The sequence below is a fragment of the Xiphophorus couchianus genome, chromosome 1, assembly GCF_001444195.1.
Source record: "Xiphophorus couchianus chromosome 1, X_couchianus-1.0, whole genome shotgun sequence".
Taxonomy (NCBI): Eukaryota; Metazoa; Chordata; class Actinopteri; order Cyprinodontiformes; family Poeciliidae; genus Xiphophorus; species Xiphophorus couchianus.
In genome coordinates, this window is record NC_040228.1 from 7,434,582 (window position 1) to 7,458,026 (window position 23,445).

At 39.0% G+C, this 23,445-nt stretch overlaps 2 protein-coding genes across 2 annotated transcripts in view; one reads left to right on the forward strand and one right to left on the reverse strand.

The window, feature by feature from the left end:
• Positions 1-18,739, forward strand: part of cep104 (centrosomal protein 104) — a 36,621-nt gene extending 17,882 nt beyond the window's left edge. Inside the window, exons 13-22 of the mRNA XM_028002385.1 lie at positions 2,909-3,085; positions 7,277-7,477; positions 8,143-8,238; positions 8,384-8,459; positions 9,450-9,522; positions 9,736-9,844; positions 9,974-10,112; positions 11,762-11,823; positions 13,158-13,245; positions 15,494-18,739. Of these exons, the coding sequence (XP_027858186.1) occupies positions 2,909-3,085; positions 7,277-7,477; positions 8,143-8,238; positions 8,384-8,459; positions 9,450-9,522; positions 9,736-9,844; positions 9,974-10,112; positions 11,762-11,823; positions 13,158-13,245; positions 15,494-15,630 (1,158 nt within the window). The 3' untranslated portion in view covers positions 15,631-18,739. The remainder of the gene's footprint in view (positions 1-2,908; positions 3,086-7,276; positions 7,478-8,142; positions 8,239-8,383; positions 8,460-9,449; positions 9,523-9,735; positions 9,845-9,973; positions 10,113-11,761; positions 11,824-13,157; positions 13,246-15,493) is intronic.
• Positions 18,740-18,920: 181 nt separating this feature from the next.
• b3gnt7l (UDP-GlcNAc:betaGal beta-1,3-N-acetylglucosaminyltransferase 7, like) lies at positions 18,921-23,432 on the reverse strand. The gene has a single exon (XM_028002520.1). The coding sequence runs from the start codon at positions 21,325-21,327 to the stop codon at positions 20,116-20,118; it is 1,212 nt and encodes a 403-aa protein (XP_027858321.1). The 5' UTR covers positions 21,328-23,432; the 3' UTR covers positions 18,921-20,115.
• Positions 23,433-23,445: the final 13 nt, after the last annotated feature.

Sequence of the window (23,445 nt, forward strand, 5' to 3'; positions counted from 1 at the left end):
TATATTTTGTTGGCATTGCATGCAAAATGTAAAAGCATGCTACAGTGTGTTCCATTTTCTACCAAAGACGAGCCGACCACAACAGAGATTAACTTGGTTTTGCTTTTGTTACTGTATTATTACTGTTGGTGAACAACATTTTTGAGCAATCGATGTATTGTTTAACAGGATTATTTGAGAGCTCATTTGAGAGTCATCGCTGAATTTCAGAAATGTTGTTATCAAACCAGTAATCCAATACTAAGGCTCTTCTTGTTCATTATGCTTGAATTTTAGGCTTGTCTAGGTTCTTATGTTGTACAACTACTAGAGTGAGCAGCTCAAATTTGTCAATCCTTATAATTTTGTTCCAACACATAAAGATATTTCCAGTCTACTATCCACAACTTTTTAAAATTGTACAGTGAAGCTAAAAAGGAGCTTTGTTTTTACTGTTAAATTCTTTGAATGAAGTATTGATTCATTGTGTTTTTCTACATATAGACTAAAACAAAAACAAGCAAGCAAAAACTTCTGAGTTCAGTAGTAGTGCCAACTGCCTGTTGTGCAAGATATCAAACCTTTTTGCCTTAGCTGGTTAATGGCTCAGGCTATCTGCTCAGGTAGAGCCAGCAGTCAGCTGCTTAACAGACTCACCACTCATGGCTCACCAACTATATCTGTAAAAAAGGTGCAAAATTTATAACAATCTTTAGTTTCCAAGCAATGACTGTTCATATTTTTTCAGACTGGAAAATGCTACCAAACCGCCCAGGTTTTTCTTTCTTGTAACCGAGAATCAAGCATGGTGTTTGTCAGTGCCTTTTTTCTGCTGTGACTAGCTCTCTGGTTGCGTGCCATTCCAATGCCGTGACCTGTCCTCCTGTAGAGAGGTATGCCAATGATCTGGTCAGGAAGAGAGCTTTACGTCAATGTGTGAGCCCATTCTTTTATGAGCACGAGAAAATTTGCAGAATATGCTAAACGTAAACAAGAAAGTAATGCTAACATTCAAATTTTTAAGCCAAATGATAAAACAGTTGCTTAGCAAAAATTTATTGCTTTCTTCAGATTTCAGTTTGTGTTCATCTAAAAAAAAAAAAAAGAAGCTTACTGTAAGTATGATTCATTTCTTGCCTCAGTGTCTCCATCCTGTGCTTTGGCCTAATAAACAGTAAGAGGCAAATAAGGAGGTGTAGTCATGGTCTCTAAACAAGCTTGGGGTTGTTTTCTCCCTGACTTTCCACACTGCCTCCTTTAACTATAATTGGGATCAACTGTAACTGTGAGTTCATTAGAAAGCTGGATATAATTTTCTGTGCCAGGGTGAGACTAAAATGTTTGCAGGTTTGAGCATGGGGAGATGGCGTGTTGTGTAGAGTATAGAGTGCTGTGAAAAAGTATTTTTGCAGATTTATCCCGTTTTAGATTCATTTGGTACTGAAATGGTTCTGGTCCTCAAACAAATAACCTGAGTTAAGAGAAAAGGCTAGCCAAGCCGATCTGGCCCTATGCAAAAAAGTGATTATCCCACTTGTTGAATCAGGATTTGTAGCTGTGATTAAGTGCAGTTTGTGGTAAGCAGAGTTGAATTTTGTCAGTTGCACACAGGCCTGATTACTGTCAGACCACTAAAATAAAGAAATTACTTCAAAAAATTTCCGCTGGTCCTCTAAATTTTGGGCCAATTATTCTGAGGACTGGCAAGAAAATAAATCTTGTTAAAAGTTTCATTACATTTCTAATAATACTTATGCCGCAATTCAGAAAAGGAACATTTTACAGGCAGTAGTAATGTGATGGGCTGAGGCTGCTTTGTTATAATTGAGGATCATTATATTCTGCTCCAGAAGATGAATGTCTATCCATTAGTTTGTGATCAAAGGTCCAAGCTCACATGGATTATGTAGAAGGAAAGCAATTTCATGTACACTACCTCTAAATGGCCCAAAAGAACTGAAAATCCTTGTTTTGGAGGGGCCTAATTAAAGTTAGATCCTAAATTCTATTGAAATGCTATGACTTGATGTTAGAGTAGGTATTCATACTGAAATGCCCTACAGTGTGGTTGACTTAAATCTGTTCGTTGAAGAATAGTGGGTTGAAACTCCTCAGCAATATGAAAGATTTGTAGCCAGTCATCCCACGTTTTTGATGGCAAATGTTCCTGTCAGGAGTGATAAATCTCATTATTTGGTTTAGGAGCAGTTGCCTTTTTTCACACAGAACCAGCTATGTGCAACAAGACACATGGCCTGAAAAAAGGCACATAAAGATGACTTAATAAATAGTTGTCTTTAATAAGAGATGATCATTTTCTCTCAATAAATGGAAAACAAAAATTTGAAAGCAACTTTTTTTTTGTATTAATAATGGTAATAAAGTTTGGGTGATTATTTGAATTACTGAGGTGTGACAAAAGCGCAGGATAAATCTCTAAGGGAAGAAATATATTTTTTATGGCACTGAATATTCTTGCCCCTTGGGGTCTGTGGCGGTGAACTCATTCAAGGGTGTGAGCGTACGAGAGGGAGTGTTTCCTTTAGCTCAGCAGCTCACAGACATTACCAAGCCTGTCTGGGTTGGTTTCTAATGTCTCATTAAAACTTTGATTATTTCTTTGCTTAACAAACGCAAAATTCACTATTTGTGTCTTGCATTTCAAATACATGTAGATCTTACTTTAGTCGTCAACAATGAGAGGGGGTTTTAGCAGAGCCTTCTTCTGCACATTACACTTGGATTATCTGCCATGACTTGTCGACTTACAGGATGCTTGTGTTGAAAGATAAATTGCTATGTGGCATCAAACAAGTATTCACCAGGAGCTTGCAGGATACATTTTACCTAATAAAACTCTGTAGGTCTACAAGCGCATCGGCTAACCTCAACAGTGTAAATCTCATTCTTCCTCTTGTCTTTTGCTTAGGAAATTGCTATTATGAAGGATGTCAGAGCCTCACAGGTCATCCCCAGTGAACTAGTGAAGCCTTTCAAATCCAACTTCCCCCCTCGTCTGGCTCAGAGTCGGGCTGAACTGCTCGAGAAACTTCTTGTGGAACTGGGCACAGACAACTCTGGCTTCACCCTAGAAAATGTCATCACGGTAAAGAACCAAAATAATAATAATAATAATAATAATAATAATAATAATAGCAGAAGTTTGTCTTGTGTTGTGTTTTGAGTTTTTTGTTTTTATGTAATCTTGAATTATTTGAAGTGACTGAAGTTTACGTTAAACGAGTGTTCAGAAGTCAAAAAACTCACATCAAGTTTAGATTTTTAAAAATCTCAATTGGAAATGACTTTTTTTCAGTACAGTTTGTTTTGCTTCCATATGTATACTAACAAACATCGGTTGCATGATAGTCTGTGATGAAAGCGTCACAAGAACAAGAAACGTTCTTCCCTTGTTTTGGAATAAATACTGAATGTCATTCACACATTTATTTTAAGGACACAGTAAAGCATCGCTCTTACAGCATCAAGCCAGTTCTAGTGTTTGCTTAGCATACGTTCTTTACAGACCTCTTTCTCTGCAAAGCTGGTTCTTAATTTGTCAACAATCCATTGCAGATCCCAAGGAAAACACCTCTTTGGTCAGGGACTAGAGTCAGGTTCATGGAGACCTACAGCTAATCAAAAAAATGTGACCATTATGTTTAACCATTATGTTCTGAGGTAGTTCCAATTTTAATCTCCTTAGTCTGAAAAAACAAACAAACAAACAAAGCTATATAGAACAGATACAGCTGGAGTCAGAAAAACGTATCCTTTTTTTAACTCCAGCTGTATATTTGAATATCACTGATTGCATAGCAAACGTAGGACAAAGCACCATACATTGCTGCTCTAAGCTGGATTTCCAGCTGAAATAATAGGACTCAATTTGTAACTTCATAAAGATTATTGTGTTATTTACACTCACCTGCTTGCTTTTATAAATCCTGTTTGAAACAGTGCATGCAACTCCTGTTTGCAGAAGGTTTATAAACACTTATCAGTGCCGGTCTATGTTTCAAGCACAACTACACACACCGGCTGTTGCTTAACAACATTTATAGATGACAAGCTGTCATATCATACAACAGTTTAAGGTTAGGTCAATATATGTCATTTTTGTAAAATGTCAACCATCAAAAATAGACTGCAAAATGAAGTCTGGAGGGCACCAGCTTTCAGGTGCTGCTGGAATTCTAGCGGGACGTTAGTCAGCTGTGAACAACGCATATCAATCAGCTAAAGGTCTTTGAGAAAGTAGCTCCAAGATTAACAGCCCAACAGGGAATCACAACACAAGTATTTATAATCTGAATTGTCTCCAGACTTTGATGCTTTATCTCTGAAACCGCTTTGCTGAAAAACCCCAAAATGTCCCTCTTCTTCTAGTCTAATCTAATCCAGTTTACCATTTGAAAACAATTTTGCAGTTTTTGCAACGTACATAAAATAGATAATCCCTTCAACTATGACTTTTATAAGTCATTTCTATTTTTTTTTTCTAAAACCTCGTTGGCAGAGCGACTTTTTGGGACTTTTTATTTCACCCAGACATCCAGTAAACTCCACTCAGCTGAGCCCATGTTGGCACAAGTGACAGTCTTTGCTTCATTGGTTTTCAATAATGATCTAATTTTCTTTACGTAGTTGTTTTAACTCCGGCCCTTTCGGGACAGCCTAAAACGCTGCCCGGTCCTTTAGTCCACCAAAGAAAGCCTCTGTAATCCCGTTTGGCCCTCCTCTTGACTCTGCTTGACATTTGTCAGGGGAGAGCAAATTGTTAGTTTTGTCATCTCGGTTTCAAGTTTGGGCCGGCTTGGAACCAAATTGAGCTGTGCTGCATCCCACAGCTGGTCTCCTCCTCTGACACGAGTTAGTGTTAGAAATAAGATTTACTTATCTTTAAAATGAACTGCTTGAGTTGACAATAAGTTTTTCATTTTGATATTTTGAGATATGACGGGAGAAATGAAGTCTGTTTTTGTTGATTCTCACTGCTTTACAGCAACTAATGTCAACTTTAAGCATTTTAGTTGGTATCAGCCTTAATAATGTAAGGAGTAAAAAAAAACCTTAAAGGTTATTGAAGTACTTTATAATATAGACATTTTGTTACTGATTCCATACTAATAGAAAGGAATGACCCCATTAAATTGTTTACATAGCAAAGAAAAGTATATCTTTTTAGAATAAGATTTTTCACAACTCAAGCCTGATGAACTGCATACAAAGCACAGTAGACCATTGATCTGTTTATTCTCTGAAAAGAAACACGTTATCTGTGTAAGATATGCTAAATATACACATAAACATATTTAACAATGTCACATTTTTCTAACAACTCTATCAGGTTGTGTAATGGGTACTCTGTGGTATCTCAGCGATAGTTCAAACATTTTTTTCTTTTTCCTATACCGTTACCACGGTGATTTGCTCTAAGGCAGGGGGCCAGAGTCAAGAAAAGGGAATTTCCTAATTAAAAATGAGAACTGGTCAGTGGAGACGGCAGAATAATGGTATGTTGTCCTTGTTGAGCAAAGGACGGTTGGCCTTTTGACTCTGTTATCTCAGAGAAGAGAATCACAGCACTGAGGTAATACTGGCAGTGGGAACATCACCATTTGGACAGTAGCACACTACTGAATGAGTGTGGGTTTTTTTAGTGTCCTGATATTTCAGCAACTGAATCAATTCTGCTTTTGTTACTGAATAAATAACTGATAATGGCAACTTGAATATGGATGAACCATTTTTTTAAAGTTTTTAAGTTAGGATTCACCTGTGCATTTATTTTTTATTTTTTATTAATTTAGCTCTGTATTGAATTATACTTACAGAATTAAAGGTCAAATTATTCACTATTTGACAGCAAGAACTAATGATTGGGACAACAACAACACAACAATTATCTTGATTTTATCTCCTATGAAAAAAAACAAATCCTGTCCCGTTGCTATATTCCTCAACCAGTGAATGTTTCCATCGGCCTCACAGTTGCGCGTTCACAACTATTGCCTCAGAGCATATAACACAGGCACTGGACAAACAACCGTAGAGTGAAATAATTATGAGTCACAGAGAGCTTATTTGAATAAGATTTTTCAATCGATCAAACCTAGTTCACCTGTTGAGATTTCAGAACCACAAAACAAAGCATCCCAAAGTCAACATCCAAGAACTGAAAAAACTCTCTAAGCCTCCTTCTCAGCTCCAAATTTAGCTCTGCTGAGGGTTATTTTTAATCCATATAGTTCAACTTTACTTTCAAAGTTTATTTTGAGAATGAAGCTTATCAGCTAAACAACCCACTTGCCTAAACTAACATCTCTATTGTCTAGCCTCTGTTTCTGGTGGACTCCACTCCACTTGGTAGACATAACTACAGTGGGTGGGACCTGCCCTAAACTTATGATTATTTTCACCTGCTTAAAATGATATCATTAATATATTGGCAATTGGTTGTTCAATGGTTTAATATTTCCTGAGGATATGTTGGCCTTGAGTAAAACGAAATTGTTCCTTATATCCATAGAAAATATAAAATATAGTATCACAATATTTACACAAGAGGTTCAAATTACACGTTTATTTGTATAGCAAAGCGATGTCCGTTTAGTGAAATCTCTGCAAACCATTTTTCTACAATGTTTAGGATCTGCGGCACAAAGTTAAGTTTTGAAGGAAGGTAACCTTTGTGACTTCTGAAGAGATGAGTCTATGTTTGTTTTTTTCTGTATTGGCTTGACCAGCGAGGTTGGAAGGACATCGGGCTTTCTGTGGCCAATCAAAGCACTTCTGGCTTGTGATGTTACAGGAGTAAAGATAGACCAGATGTGAAGGCAGAGTGAGTCACTGGAATGTTGCGGAGAAAACAGCATGATTCTCCGTCTCAGGGCTCCAACCTTGTGTAGTACTGCACAGGAAACAACAGGGACAATTTTAGGGTGTCAAAAAACACCCTAGGGTCTTTTTTGTTTGAAGCTATAAAACTGTCAAACTCTGCAGTACTGGCATGTTTAATCATGCCTTTAAAACACAGGATTAGATCCCCAGAGGCAGCCGATGAATTTGCCTTTGCATTTTTGTAACAAAAAGGAGGGGAAAATAACATGGACATAATTTATGGCTATTTATTTTTAGAAAACAACAAAAAAATGTCTTATTTACTTGTGCTTTGCTCCCCCGTGTCACATTTCCACACTTCAGTTCCTTTTTTTTTTTTTATTTTGGACTAAAACTACAAAATTTATCTATTTATTCCACTCGCATTGATCTAATTTCTCTTGTCATTTGTCAGTTTTGTACAGCTGCTTTGGAGCATAGTGCAAAAGGGGTTCGAGAGCTGGCAGCAAGCATCATCTTATCCCTGTACGAGCAGCACAGAGGAGCTGTTCTCAGCTACCTTCCGCCTAATGATGCTTCCACACAGAAGAACTTTCTCTACAAAACCCTGTTTGATGGATTTGGGAAGATTGATGGAAAAACTGCGGAACCTCAGGCAAATATTGGATTTTTTTTTTTTTTTTTTTACATTTTCATTCATTCTTAGGTGTCTTTACTCTGGCCAACCTATTTGCATCAAACTGACAGACAAAGGCAGTATTCATCGTTGTAAACAGATAGTAGGCCAATAGAGCAGCTGGTAGATGGGCAGTGAAACTCTTAGACATGCTAGATGGGCGCATTCTTATAACCTGAACTTGCAGGACGGGTTTTAGATGAGACTTCATCAAAAAGACAGGTGAAAATTTCACGGAAGGCAAAGATCGTCTGAAATAACTTTCTCCCTTTTTTGGTTAACAAATCAGCAAAAGATAAACACATGCTAGTTTATCATGCATTACAATGTTCTTTGGAAGCTTTTATAACGTCACTATAATTTTTAGTAGGCTCAATAACCCTGACTTTATCTTATCTACACTAATATTGTGAATTTGTAGTGTGAACTGTAAACTGCAAACAGTGACACAACAGGAATGCACTCTTTTAAGAGCCACAGCAGTCTAATTTCTTCCGTTTTGCATTCGCATGGTGACGCTGCTTTTGAGTTTAGTTCCAAGAATCTTTTAAAAGAGCGTCGCAAACAAAGACTCAGCAGAACGCAAGATTTGACGTGGTCACCGTTTACGCAAATAGGCTAACGATGTGCTGGTTTTCTCTCAGGCTTTGAAAAGAGATGTCAAACAGCAGCCTGGACAAAAGGAGAAGAAAGAAATTCACTTCCTTCAAAAGCAGCTGGCCGCCTTGAAAGGCATCACAGTGGGTGGAGCCGTCATCAGTCTGCACTTACATCAGCTCTCGCAACATTTAATAATTTCTGTTTATGACCTTCAGTCATAAACAGAAATTTATGACTGAAGGTGGCCACATGCTCTGAGCTGCTTTTGTTTCCTCTGATGTGTAGGAAAGGGAGAGCGAAAGCACCACAGACGAAACATCCAATCAAGAACAAGACAAAGTTGAAAAACAGTCCCCAAAAGGTGCCAAAGCAAATATCTAGAAGATAATGTTTATTTAAAACAACAGAAAAGAATATTGCATTCATCTTATACTATTGCTATGGAATATCATAAGTGGGGTATGAACTTTAAAGAAGTGCGAAAACATAGACCTTTTAACAGATATTAATGATTAATGGATGTTTTGTAAGTAGCTATTGTGCATTTTTATGCGCAAACAAAAAATGAAGCCTGCACATAAATTATTCATCTTATAACTTGGCCTCTCAACTTAACTTGCAGAGAATATAAACATAATGTACTGTAAATAATGTTCAACCATCACTTTTCTGTGTCTGATATTTTAGCATGATTAGCTTAATTTCCTGCTAAGTCAAATTGCCACCGATTTTTTTATTTAAATTTTTTTTTTTTATATCTATTTACAAGCTCCATAGAGTGAGCATTTTAATCAGATAGCAAATGTTTTTTACTCTGAACACATCTGCCACTAATAGAGAATTTACACAAGTGCTACTCAAATGTCACAGCAATGACCAGGTGGCATTACCTCAACCTCATGCTTTGCTTCTCTCTGGAAATCTGTCAGATTTACTCACCTCAGCATGCTGAATGTTTGAACTAAATAACTCAGAGGAGCAATAAAATGTGTAATAATTTTGACAGTTTTGAAAATTTCAATTATTTCAGCAACTTAATTCAAAAAGTGAGACATGTTATATACAGACTGATGTTTTCAAGCCTTCATTTCTGTCATTTATGACGAATTGCCTCTTACAACTAATGAAAACATGGCATTTAAATTTAGAAGATTATATCAGCAATAGAAAAAAAAAACATTAATAGAAAAATGCAGACATGATGAAGAGTATGCTTAGTACCTGTTTAGAGATTGTTTTATATATATATATACTGTATATTACTATTTTAGTTAAATAACTCTTTATTCTAAAAGAAAACTTGAATCATTGCAGATGTAACACAGTTCTTTTGGCATGGATTAATTTACAGGTGTCACAAAAGGGCCCCAGATTCAGAGAGCCGACTGCGTAGACGTACAGGACTCCATCGAGTATCTGGATAAGTAAGTAATGTAAAACCCAGGGCAGGCCTGTAAAAAGCTAATTAAATAAAACTAATTTTTTTTTTAAATGTTGGCGAGAGATAACGTTTGAAGTCCAATCGATAACCTAAAGCTCAGTTCCTTTTGCTGCTGATTTGTTTAATGTAAATTCTCATTTTTATGTCACTGATGTTGCACTATCACATAGTCTGATAGGATCTCTGTCTATTCTAGCATGTGCATTTTCTGTGGCAAAAAAGATGAATCGTTTACAGAAGATGGATTGGACCTTCACTACTGGAAACAGTGTCTGATGCTGCAGCGCTGCGATGAGTGTAGACAGGTTGGTATTGTCTGACGTCCCATAGGTTTGGGGCTTGTTTTCTCTAGCCTTCCTCAAAATAAGTCACTTAACAATCTGTTTTAGGACTTCCACAAAGAGCCATTGTGTACGTGTGTGTCGTGTTCACAGGTAGTTGAGATAGCCAGCCTCACAGAACACCTGCTGCGGGAATGTGAAAACAGGTCCAGGTTCAGCCAGTGTCCACGCTGCTCAGAGGCTGTGCCCACTGAGGAGCTCACTGGTCATGTTCAGGGTTCAAACTGTAACCGTAAGTTGTATTTCACCTGGATGGAAAGTCTAATAATGATGTTTTGGGAATATAAATTATTATTATTATTAGAATAATATTACAACATATGTTGTAAAATATTACAACATATGTTGTAATATGTTGTTTATTCTGTCTTTTTTTTTTTTTTTTTACATTTATTAAAATATATAGGTAAAATGACTTTAGGAGAGATGGAGGCATTCATCAAAGACCCCCCCAAAATTAAGGATGGGGCTATGAAAATTTAATCCATATGTAATATGACTTAAGTCAGGCAGTTGGGACAGAAAAACTGAAATAAGACTGGAAAAAAATCCGTCATAACAATGACTAACAAAGTAAAGGTAAAGCTAGAAATTGCTACAAAGACGGCATGAATTATGTCCTAGTTCCATTAACATTAAGCCATCATGTCAAGCTAGATAATTAGGTGGACTATGTGCTTGTGTCCAGTGTGAAGTCAACTCCTTAGTGGACATTCTGCTTGTAGCTCGCTAACTGTGGTTTTAAAACTGCATGAAGGTGTTCGTTTAGTTTCCACACTGTAACTATTACGGTTTTTATTTTCACAGATTAACAAAAAGTAGAATTGGTTTCTAAGTCTCCACAATTTTGACGGTTACCTACATGTCCTCAGTACTTGGCAGAACTGGCCTTCAGACTTGAGTCAAACATCCTCAAGTCTGAAAACTAGACTTGAAAATATTTGCTTGAGGTTTGGCCCATTCCTTCTGACAGAACTGATGTAACTGCAGATTCATGTATTGATGGCTCGTTCTAGCCACAAGCTAGAACTAGTAAGCCAGGGGTGTCCAAAGTCGGTCCTGGAGGGCCGCCATCCTGTGTGTTTTAGTTCTCTCCCTGGTTTAACGCACCTGGATCCAATGATGGCTCATTAGAGGCCTTAGGAGAACATTGACAAGCTGAGAAGGTTGTTACTACAACCAGGGAGAGAACAAAAACATGCAGGATGCCGGCCCTTGAGGACCGACTTTGGACACGCCTGTAGTAAGCGAACATCCTTGGGACGACGTGTGTTTGATGGATGCTCCAAAACTGCAATAACAACCACAAGGTTGCAATTACATCACAATTCACTTTCCTAATATCATACATCCCTACCCTAATGGTTTGTATTTACTCCAGTCAGAGGTAAAGTAGCTCTGTTTGTGGAGAACAGAGAGGTGTTACCAACTTTATTTAAGCAAAATTACCTTTTTTTTATGCAGTTTGATTTTCTGTTTTTAACTATTTTCCAAAAAATCTATTATCCAGTGATGATTGACTCAACACTCAATGAAGTTATTGCATGCACTTTTTAAATTTATCCTTAGAATAACTACAGTATGTATTAGCAGCTACAACTTTGATGCAGAGTAATTCTTCTAGTTATTGTCAGGTGAAAAGATGTTTCAAAAGCCAATGTATGTTTATTACATACTGCCAACTGCAATGTGTTGCATAAATAATTAATAGCAGTGAAGTCTGTCTGCTTTCTTTTGTCAGCACAAACTGATTAAATTTGTGTTAGTTAAGTTCGACTCTATTCCCAGGCTTAAGAAAATGTACTTCAGTGGGTAATTTTCTTTTAAATTGTGGGGCATTAGACTTAACATATGATGTTTTTGTTCTCGCAATTGTTTCAGGTACAGTCGCCGCCTCCAACCACTGTCCTTTGTGTCACAACAACTTTCCACCTGGAGAGGAGGTGAGATTTTTTTTTTGAGGCATCTTAGTTATTCACCAATGAACAACAATGGCTTGAGCGTTAAATAAATGGAATGGTTGTGCCATATGGTAAGATGGGTTTCTTTTTCTTCACATCAAAAAAGGGTGAGAACAAGTAGATACACGACTTAGCATATAATAGGCTTTAGGCAGCAACAGATGTTCGGGGTAAACACTGCTATTATCACACCCTCTGTTATTAGAGGTGTTTGTAATTCTCTCCTGGTAAAGAAAATACCATCGCACACTTTACATTCCCCTTGCTTTTAAAAAATCAATTTGTGAACTGTGTGGTCACTGTTGTTTACGAGCTGATTTCCTCATGATTCTTTTGTAAATTGAAATGGGTTTGACTGCGTGTCATCTGGCCAATTGTTTGATCTAAAGCAAGATAAAATAATTAAAACTTATGCTTTTTTGTACTTAAGGCTGCAGTTTTAAAAGACACTCACCAAATCTAATAAGAGCAAGGTGAAATGTCACAGGAAAAATGTCAGATTTTGGACTTTCTTGAATCCAATTTTAAAGCGCTTGTAAAAATCTCCACAGTTTGTTGGGTGTTGCTGTTTACACTTTCATGCTTTAGAGTCTGTGTGTATTGAGTTAAAAAAAGGCCCTTAGGTCCACACAGTAGTGGAAGTGATGTTCTTTGTTTTTGCGCCTTTGAGAGAGAGGACACATGTGGAATATGTTTGGGCCTTCAGTTGTAATTGTTGTGATCATTATGCTTGACTGCTTCTGGCATTTTACGGTAAGTTTGAATTACAAGATGGACTTCTGAAGTTGTATATGCAACAGCGCAACCAGGTTAGGAATAAGTTGATCCTAACAGGACGAACAACTTGAGAGAATAAAATAGATGTCTTGTCTTCAAATGTATTTATTTGGGTTGATGTTAGAGTTTTATTTTCCTGCAGTGCATCAATGTAAAATCCAGAGTATTTCTAAGATGTTGAATAAAGTTGGATAAAATTTGTCGCAAACAAATTCAAGATGAGCGAGTTTGTTTGCTCATTAGGGAATACTTCTAGTCAAAAAAAATAAAATACAAAAAGGTAAAATAGAGAGAAAAAAGTAGAGCTGAAAATTCCTTTTGATATCTCACCTCACACAACCTAAAGAGGGATGCAGAACTTCACAGATTCTCTTTGCTTTGTCTGCGAGTGTGAACCCAATGAAAGAGGGCACTGTTGGTCAGAGAGAGGGCAGCCAGTCAGACTTTGACTGGGCCTACAGTCACCTGTGGTGGTCCGGGTCAAGAGGGTTCCTGGTGAGGGAATAAACTCAACTGTGCCACTTTTGTCCCTGCTCCAGGCCTGGAAGACTCACCTCATGGGCCGAGAGGGCTGTAAGCAAAACTCACGCAGGACTGCGGTGTCCCAAAGAACCCAGCCAGCACAAGGTGAGGCATTCATCTGCCTCCTGCCTGCATGGTGTAGGGTGCAAGAGGTATAGAGTTCACACTTGTCGGTAAAAGTTTAATGGCGCACCTTTTCCAATACCATTTCCTCCCTCAACAACACAATAGCAAGATTAGCTAATGAACCTTTCTGTTCAGTGTTTTGTAGGAATTCTTCATTTTGTTGTCTTCATTGGCTCAGTGTTTTTTTTCTTTTTGGGGGATTGGGATGGAGGATTTCTTGGAACTTTTTCAACAAGTCTGATGCAGACAGACCATTAGTGTTTCCCACTAAAAAACAAGCTGCAGATGCATGTTTCAGATTGAAAATGGGGCTGTATATTAGTCAGTATTTCATCAGGTGTGTCTGTTTTGTCTTCTGTTATAACCCTACTGTTTTCATTGTTCAAGCTGCTCTAAAAATGTGTATTTACAGATAAGTTAAATCAGTTTCCATATGAAAAATGCATGTTGCAGTGAGTGCTACTACACCTTTTGCCAACATTTGCCAACACTAATAACAGCTATGGGACATAATAAAATGTCACAGAAACATGTCAGGTTTTGGACTTTCTTGACCTCAATTAAAAATCTCCACACTTTTTTTTTTCAGGTGCTGCTCTTTACACTCGTCCTTACGGTCTGTGGTGTATTGAGAGAAAAAAGCCCTGAAACCTTCTCATATACACGAAGCCTTGTAGTCTTGGTTCACAAAGTGCCTTTGAGCTTTTAGCCATTTTTTTTCTCCTCACGTTACTGCCTTTTATTGAGATGCTACGTGGAAGTCCAATAAAGTGGTGCATAATTGTGAATTAAAGACAAATTATTACATGGTTTACCTTTAGTACTAGAGAAAAATCTGACATTGTGTTGTGCGTTTGAAATTTTCCCCTTAGCTGACACTGTGGAACTGCCTTTCGCTCTAAAACAGCTCCATGTTTTGTTTTTTTTACCCCTCCAGGGGGTCTTTTGTGGGCTCTAGTGTCCCTTACATGACAGTGGGCTGACAGGAGACGGGGAAGGAGAGGGGGGGAGACATGCGGCAAATATCGTCGGGTCTGGAAATCGAACCCGCAACGGCCGCGTCGAGGACTCAAGGCCTCCAAATATGGGTCGCGCTAACCACTACGCCACCACGGCACGCCCAGCTCCATGTTTAATGTCAGCTCTGCACATCAGAAGCCTGAATTTTCGTCCATTCGGATTGAGCTTCAGAATGATCTTCCCTTCAACTCTGACCAGCTCCCTTGTCCCTGAGGAAGAAAAGCATCCTCACAGCATGACACCGCCACCACTATGTTTTGGTGTTGAGATGGTGTGTTCAAGTGTTTTGCATGCCGGCCACAGAGTTCGACTACAGCACTTTCTTAGACATGTTCATTATGTTCTTTATGTAGTTTTCACAGCTTAACTGGACTTCTGTTGACTTTTCAACAATGGCTTTCTTCTTTCCATTCTTGCACAAAGGCAGGATTTATGGCCTGCGTGACTAATAGTTGTCCTGTAAACAGATCCTGGAACTCTTCTCTGCTCCTCTTATGGTAACTGCTATTTGGAGCTTTAGGGGAAAATGGCAACGCTAAAAAAAACCACAACACTGTGTTCTGATGACGAGGTGCAGACGTTTTTGTGCTTGTTGTGTTGTGTGAACAGATTTTCTCATGTTATGTTTCGGCCTCTGGGTCCTCCCTTCAGTGACGACCATAGCTATTCAATTGTAATGGAAGACAATCTGAAACGCAGAGTTGAGCCAAACTGTGTAGGTACTAGTGGAAAGGCACATAATTGTCTCTTTGGTGTGTTATTTGGTTTTCATGGTGTTATAAGGTGTTATAAGGTTCTGTTAAGAAACCTTTGAATGCTTCACAGAACAATTGCATTTCTGTTAAAATTACAATAGCATGTAAGCAGACTCTACAAATTTGGTGACACTGTCATTTAGCTGCAATTGAGTTTGTTTCATTGAAAACGATATATCCATTTTCCATCCCTACCAAATTACACTCTATTAAGTGTTGACCTATCAAATAAAATCTAATAAATACTTTACTATTCGTGGCTGTAACCCAACAAAGGGTTATTGAGTCAGGCCATCATGGCCATCAAGACCTTCACAGACTTCACAGACGCTTCCTGTTTATAGTCACGTCATCAGGAATGCGGGCTGCATTCATTGGAGTCGGCGTTTGGTGAATTTTCCTTTTTATTGTAAATTTAAGGATGGCATTTGTGGGTGTGTTTATTTTTCCAGGTAGGGCCGCTGGTGGAATAAACCAGTCGTTGTTGGTCAGAGCCGGAGCCAGAACCAGAACTGGGCCCGGGGGCAGAGGCAGCCGGATCCCATCCCTGACACCCATGGCGAGGAGAAACGCTGCAGGAAAGCGCTGAAGCTGGTCGGTCACAAACTCCATCATCCAAAGATAGTATATAACCAGAAGAAACAACTCCCCCTGCCCTCTCATTTGAGAGTTATTGACAAAGGGTCAATAACTCCAACTCTAAATAGGTGGATGCAAAACTGCAATTCATCAATAAGGCGATCTAGTTCAGCCTGTTGGGTTTGAAACAAAAGCTTATTTTGTGTAAGAATATCAGCTGACTCAGTGTCCTGCCCGCAGGTTAAAACTCTACCAATAAACACCTGTGAGGCCAGTAAATATGAGCGCACTGAGTCCTTGTAACTGATACACCCTTACAAGGTTTCTCGTCTCTTACAGTCTTATTTTTGTCAATGCTGTTTAAAGCCTTTATATGTTGCTTAAAGGGAAGTCTTGCCATTTTGATAGTTCCACACTGTGGAACTATCAAAATTTTTAATCCTAAAGATTATATTGGAAAAATGAAGCCATGTTCAGGGTGTGCTGATTTATATTCCCAGCTACTGGTTAAAGTTCAAAAGTATGTGATGCAGCCTTTCCAGTTGTGCAGCCAGCTGCATCTTTTCAGTCCAACTCCTCTGCTCAGTCACTGCCCACGTTTTACACAATGCAGGCACTCTGCTGGAAGCAAAGTTTCACCGAGCTGAGACAACACTGAATTCGTCAGTCTGACATCACCAAGGACATGTCACGTCTGTCAACTGAATGCTCTGTGCACAAACGTCTAGATGCCCATTACGGCAGTGCAAGCCCTTCAGTGATTTCTCTCTCCTTTAAAAATAAAAAAAATTAACTGGAGCAAAATTGCTTTGATGCTGTGTATCGCATTGAGATAAAACTATACATTTACGTGAACTATATATAAAAGGAGACTTTTTTTCTCCCCTCGTTACTCAACAGCAAACCAGATTAAACTTTTCCTGTTTTAGGTCAATAAGATTACTTGACCTAAAACAAGCAATCTTGTTTTAGGACAAAAGCTAAAATAAGATTAGATTTTGACCTAATCTTGTTTTATGTCTCTTTGGTTACATAGCAGAAAAATGAGAGATAGGATTGTTTTGTTTTTCTTCTATTATTTTCTTCATATTTAAAAGCTTACATACATGGAGATTGTCATGCCTTTAGACAATTTTGGAAAGCCCAGATGATGATAATGCCATATTAGCTTCTACTTGATGGCACAGCAGTGTATTTGTGTTGACAAAACAATATAAATTTAGCTACTTTCCTTGTGCGACATCATGGAAAAATCTAAAGGAACCAGCCAAGATATTGGGATTGTGGCTCAAAATACAGATGTCTGAAAACGCCACATTCATCTGTTGTAAGCGTTATTCAGAAGTATAAGCAACAAGGGAAGGTCCAGTCATCATACAGATCTAGAAGGAGATGGCTCCTGTGTACCCAGATATTAGCAACAATCAACTCCAAGGCAAAAGACTTTTGTGAAGATTGCTTGCTGAACCCGCTGAGAGAGTCTTTGTCCAGAGAGAAATGACACCTGTACCAACACGGGCCGAAAGGTCACATAGCAAGGCAGATTCCATTCCTCCAAACTCAACATAAACAACCAGATTACAGTTTGAAAATGGACTCAGAGAAAATAACGTTCGTCTCTGGTAACATCTTTGATGGTCAGACCAAAATGCAGTTGAAGCTTTTGGCTCTAGTGAAGATTCTAGGAATAAATGGGGAAGCTTACATTCCTGAAAACACTGTCCCGAATGTGAAGCATTTCCCCAGATAAATGGCATCATGAGAAATATAGAAGCGGTATTTTATTCGATCAACCAGGAAGTTCATGACTTTCCACAAAGGGGCCAACTGTTGCAACTGTGGGGAGAGTTGGAAAGGTGTGTGTGTGGGTGTGGGTGTGTGTGTGTGTGTGTGTGAGCGAAACGACCTGCAAACCTCGCTCAGTTAAAGCAGCTCCATCAGGTGAAATCTCCAGAGCCTTGTTGAGAAGAGACAAAATATTTTAACTAAGTCATAGAGTTTAAAAGGGAATTTTCTAAAGACTAAAGAAATTAATATAAATGTCAGAATTTAAGAAAGGTTTTAAAAAAAAGATCTAAAAACTCAATTAACTCAGATTCATTGAAACAGCGTGTCTGAAACTTACCGAGCCATCGCATCCTAATCTGAGCTTTTGAAAATTGTTTCAAAGGTTTAATTATCTTAACGTATGTAAACTTCTGAATTTAAAGGAAACGATCAAAGATTCCTCATTTAGCAAATATAAATGCATTTAACTAATACAAATAGTGCTGCTAATTTTGACTGAAATTGTCAAAACTTAAGTCTGATCAAATGCCAGACAGTGAGGGAAAAAAAGTTGAATTTGTTTTTCATGCTGTCAGTTTGAACTTTAGCTGAGTGCTATCTTCTGCACAAATCGAAACCTCTATTTGTAAGTGTGTTGAAACAAGCAGAAGTAACAAGCTACTGGCTGAAATCTCCATGGCAACAGCTCTGACGGTCCATTCTTCCTGAAGCCGTTACAAACCTGCCCAAGCTTTACTGCCACCATCAGTGAGCCGTCTGCCCTCGCACTCCCTAACATCGTCTTTCTAACACAGGGAATTAAGTAACACTTTGCCAAAGGAAGGTTGTTACCAGTTACTTTCCTGAAATTTCCAAATGACAATCTTGCAAATGAGTGTTCTGAACTAAACCTTAGCTGTAGAGAATATTAAATTAAAAATAATGAAACAAAGGAAGATTATTGCGCCGTGTAGTCACACTTCAAAGGTTAACAACTACCTAGAGTATTTATTCAGTTATTATTTTAATGTGCAAATGTCTTGACAGCGCTCACTGGAACACGTTAGTAAAAGTGACAGAATGTATTTGAATATGAAAAGGTCGGAAACCTATAATGTATTCTTAAGCTCTAGCTTTTCGCACTTCCTGAAGCTGTTCGTACAATGTCAAAGGTTGTTAATGACAGAGCTACTGGTCAGCAGCTGTTTTATAAGATGCAGCATAATTAGTTTCTAACAGTTTTTATGGTGCTTTCTGTGCACTGTAGTCAGTCATTTTTATGACGTGTTTGCATAATAGCTATTTTTCTATGGAAATGTGTTTGTGTGTATAAAAATAAATCTGAATGACAACCAAATGTCTCTGTGAATGCTCCGGCCAAAAATGGTTGTTGGCCGGTCGTTGGCTGCGCCAAACTGAAGAAGAAAATAATCTTGTTGTCCGTAGAGCACCAGAATATAATGAGTTTTGTCAGATTACAGCTGGGACGCTCTCCAAACATTGCCGTTAATCAAATGATGACACCAGACATGCTACATTTTACAAAGTGACTTGGGGATTCCAGTTTTATTTTCACAGAGTGCAGGAGCTATTAACATTAGTTCCTTTTTCTTTGGTCTTGGGCCTACTCTCTCTTAATCAAAAACAAAGAAATTACGTCAAACATAAACCATATTGACTTCCACAATTTTCTCTCTCTCTCTCTCTTTTTTTTTTTTTTTACATTTTTACAATACATTGTAAAATAATTAAATAACTACTGTTTGTCCTCAATAGGTTTTGTTCTAAACCTATTAAGTTCCCTTTGCAGCTAAAATTAGGCATGAGCAAGGCAGTGGTATGATTTTCGACAGTTATGGCTTTAAGACCGTAGCTGTTTAACATATACCTTCTTTTTTTTTTTACATTTTTAATCACAGTGTCCTGATAGTGTAATTTTAAAAAAAAAATAAGAATGTTCTCCTGCTGAATGGTGTGCAGACTAACAAAGCAGTGCCCTTCCCACACATGTTGCTGCAACAGGTGTTAGCTGAAAGGTGTTAGCTGTCAGTTAGCTGAAAGAAATTTGCAATGTAAACAAATATAAATAAATGTATATTCTTTTTTTATAAGCCGGCTACATTTGCTACACATCAATGTTTCAATTATATTGGGAGTAGAAGGGATAACTTGATTTCCTGTTTTAAATTAATACCAATGGGTCTAGTTAGAGATCTTAGGTTTATTTTTTGTGTCAGTATGATTCCATAATAGTTTTTCTTAAGGTCGTCTCATATCATTGGAATTTGGTGCCAGCCCATGCCTAGTTTATAAAGTCATGAAATTAGAGAATAAAATCTCAGGAAATGCCGGAACAGAGGAGTGATGGAAAGAGTCACGTTTTAACCTGCAAATTTAAAAACTGCTCCCCCAAAGTCCATAATAAAGTGTCTCTCAGGTTAGGACTTGAGGATAGTAAATGGCACAAACTGAATTTGAAAATGTTGGTGCTGTAGTGGTTTTACAAATTACAAATAAACCAAAAGAGGTCCACTTAGGGTCCACAGTGTTCGGTCAGTCAGGTTGTGAACAGTTTTATCTGGCACTCAGAGAACACCGACTGAGTTTCTCTCCACTCAATCCGTTGAAGATCGAATACAGTCGGAATAATAATAAAGAAAACCTCCGGACGATTTAATGAATGTATTGATCAACTACAAGTTGATTTCATAGCCTGCTGGGGGGTCCTTCATATAAAGGTCCTTTGTGCGCAAACCAGATCCTTGTCGTGCACTGCGCTCCACATCCTGAGCAGCTCCTGCGCGCTCAGTTTGTGCACAACGATGAGGCTCTTGTAAAAGCACGGCTCCGTGTTTATGGAGCTCGCCTTTTGTCTGGTGATGCCGAATGTCCTGAAGCCTGCGTGCAACTCCGGAGCCACGTTCAGCCTCTTGACACACATCCCTAAAAACACGTCGTCGATGGGGTACAGCTCCACGTCCTCCGAGGCCGCGAAGAGCCTCCTGGCCATCTGGGAGGACATCACGAACCCGCCACCCCCTAAGTAGGGCGGGTACGGCTTGTCGTAGAGCTCTTTGGGTATGTAGTATTTGCTCTGGCGGTTCCGGATGGGGATCGCCTTGGCGATCGTGTCCCCCACAAACAAGTCGGCGTCTTTGCCATCGTCCACCTTGTAGCCAATGAACTCCAGCAGGTTGTGCGTGTTCACAAACACGTCGTCGTCTCCTTTGAATATGAACTGCGCCCCGGGACAGTAGATGTTGAACCATTTGAGGAAATTCACCTCCTTTAGGGTCAGGTTGAGGAAGGTGTCCATAAAGTCCCACTGCAGGATGTCTTTGTAGATCTGATCCTCGTACTCGATCAGTTTCTGGAGGTTCTTAGTGTCTTTACCTGTTGTCGGAGTTCCGAGGAGAAATATAGTTTTGATCTTCTTTCCGTTAACTGTGCCCTCCTTGCCCCAGGTTTTACGCACAGCTTCCCGCCGGTCGTGCTGCTCGATAACGGACTTGATCACCATGATGAGGTGCACCTCTCCGTCCGCGCATTTCTCCGGGTGGTTGATGAGCATGGGGAAGTACCTACAGTGTCTGTGCAGGACAAACTGGTGAAACCTCGGGTCCAGACGCTGGAACCAGCCCTGGCTCTTCACCAATTCGTCCTCGCTGCAGTTGAGAACTTGTACGTCCCAGCCGGTCGCTGCCCGCTGCGAGTTCACTCTGTTGCTTTGCGCCGCGGCATTTAGTCTCCAGAAATCGGACTGTGTTGAAGGAAAACAGTCCGAGCCGCACCAGCTCGCGTACCGCGCGTCTTTTAAGCCCGCTGCGTCTTTTCCCGACAGGTTCAGCTTGAGAATCATCAGAATAGACGCCAAAACCAGGGAGAGACTCAGCAAGAACTTCACCAAACCTGCCCGCTTTCTCCGAAAGAAGTGATCCATATCTGTCACCGTGGCGCCCCGGGACCCTCAGATGCTGGGCGTTTGGACTTCATGCTGTATAGCAGCCGTGCGCCCTATTGGAAGCATCCACCGCCGTCCGTCCTCATGCGCACTTGCAGCAGAGTGAAGTCGTCCCTCTGCGGGCCACTTCAGCCCACGTGGACGGTTGTCACACATCAGTGTTTATTGTGGCTGGGAGGATGGGGAGAGAGAGATGCACATGGCTCGCAGTCGCTCTCATGTCGCTTTTAATCTCCTCGCAGACCGGAAAACTGTTGCAGGACCGCCTCACCCAAATATCCCCCACCCATCATCATCAGGTGCCTGACACATCATATTGGTGCCCGTAGTGGATTTGTTTTCTAATAAACAGAAATGAGAAAATCGGAACTGTTTCGTCAAATTGCAAAAGACAAGCACGGCATCCTAAATACGCTGTAGCTCACAGTTCTGATCACCGGTGAAATGAGGATGTGCTTTAAATAATATATGCATGCATTCTGACCAGTTCGGGTTCCTGAAGTTGGGATTCTGCATAAATGCAGACTGGATCACCTAGCAGCAGTTTGTGTGATCAAGTTGAGATGATAGATCTATAGATCTCTTTGATCTGCTGCAGGACTGGCCTTTTTTTTACTCCGGCTGAATGCCTGAAGTCATTGTCGTGCAATACAATGAATCTGCGACTAATCAGATGACCTCCTGACTGCGCAGAGGGATAAGAATCCATTCCTTTCAGGTTCTGTGAATAGTAAAGAGTATACATTTCTTTAAGGGAATATCTGTAAAACGTAACTGAATTTTGACAACTGTTTAAGTATTTTTACTGGGAAAAAGTGAAAAACACGAGATCAACAGGTTAATAGTATTTTTAGCTTGTAAATAGTGTGAAGCGCTTTGCGGTCCCCTGGACTTCATTGATAAAAGCGCTATACAAGCACATGCCATTTAACATTCTTTATAAGTGTTATTTTCCTTCTTTATTTCTTGCAAATCGTTTTTATCTTTGTTTTGCTGTAGGTAGTTCTAAAACTGTAAAATTAAACTATGTGTCGTCTGGGGGTTTTACTATGTGCTTTCAACGCACCATTTGTCATTTTTTGGGGGGTTGTTATTGAGAGAAGTATTGTGGGATTTTGTGTCTTTATTGGTGCTTTTATATTCCTGGTGTTTAAAATGTTGCATTTTCTGGTGCTTTTAAATGACTATTTGAAAAATAGATGCTGCAAACTAACTTGAGATTGTTAATTGTGTTTTTATGATTGCCTTACTTCGGGGAAATGGCTTCTTGATCTTCCCTTCAGTCGTACTTTCCATCATGTTTTTTCTAAAACTAATTTTGTCTGCTACGTGAACTTGATCATTCCAAGTGATGACCAACCAAATATTACCTTTTATAAACTGTACGCGTACGTAAAGTTCCTACATGTATTAACTGTGGCAGACATAATCGTCTGCAACCGAACAGAAACAAGTTGTAAAGTGATTATCTTCTTGCCCCCTCTTATGGATAAATATGTGAACTACATTGATTATGAGGCGTGACTTTTTTTTTTTTTTTTTTTTTTAAACCCTCAACTGCCTATGCAAACCACACGGTGACTTTTCCCACACATTTAGAGCAAAAATAATAATAATAATAACAAAACCCTCCACATTAAGATTTCATTGCAACACATTATAATAATATAAATAGTTAGGCATAGTTATGCACTCAGTTGCAACTTGCAGATGTTTAGTTTAAAGCGAGGATCGTCGAGATTACTTTTAAATAAGATGATACAATCTCATCTCGTTGACTTAAAGTTTAAAACCAAAAGGTTGTATGGTATTCCCTTTTATCGCTCTCTTTTTTTTTAACAGGAATACTTTGGAATCAGTTAATGCGCAGTTAAAATGCGTGTTTAGGTTATACTATTGAGGGGGGGAAAAAGCCCTCCCTAACAGGGATAAATGTTTGTTCAGTATTTACAACCCAATGTAATATTTTTATGTAGAAAGAGACTGACGCCTCACAGTAAATTCTTTGGTCGATAACGTTCAAACCCATATTTACATTAGCTTTGTCCGCTACGTCCGCAGACATGCAGGCTGCGTTCCAACATTTTAAATTGACCT

Coding starts and splice junctions, on each gene's coding strand:
- b3gnt7l (XM_028002520.1), bottom strand. CDS start 21,327: ATGGATCACTTCTTTCGGAGAAAGCGGGCAGGTTTGGTGAAGTTCTTG.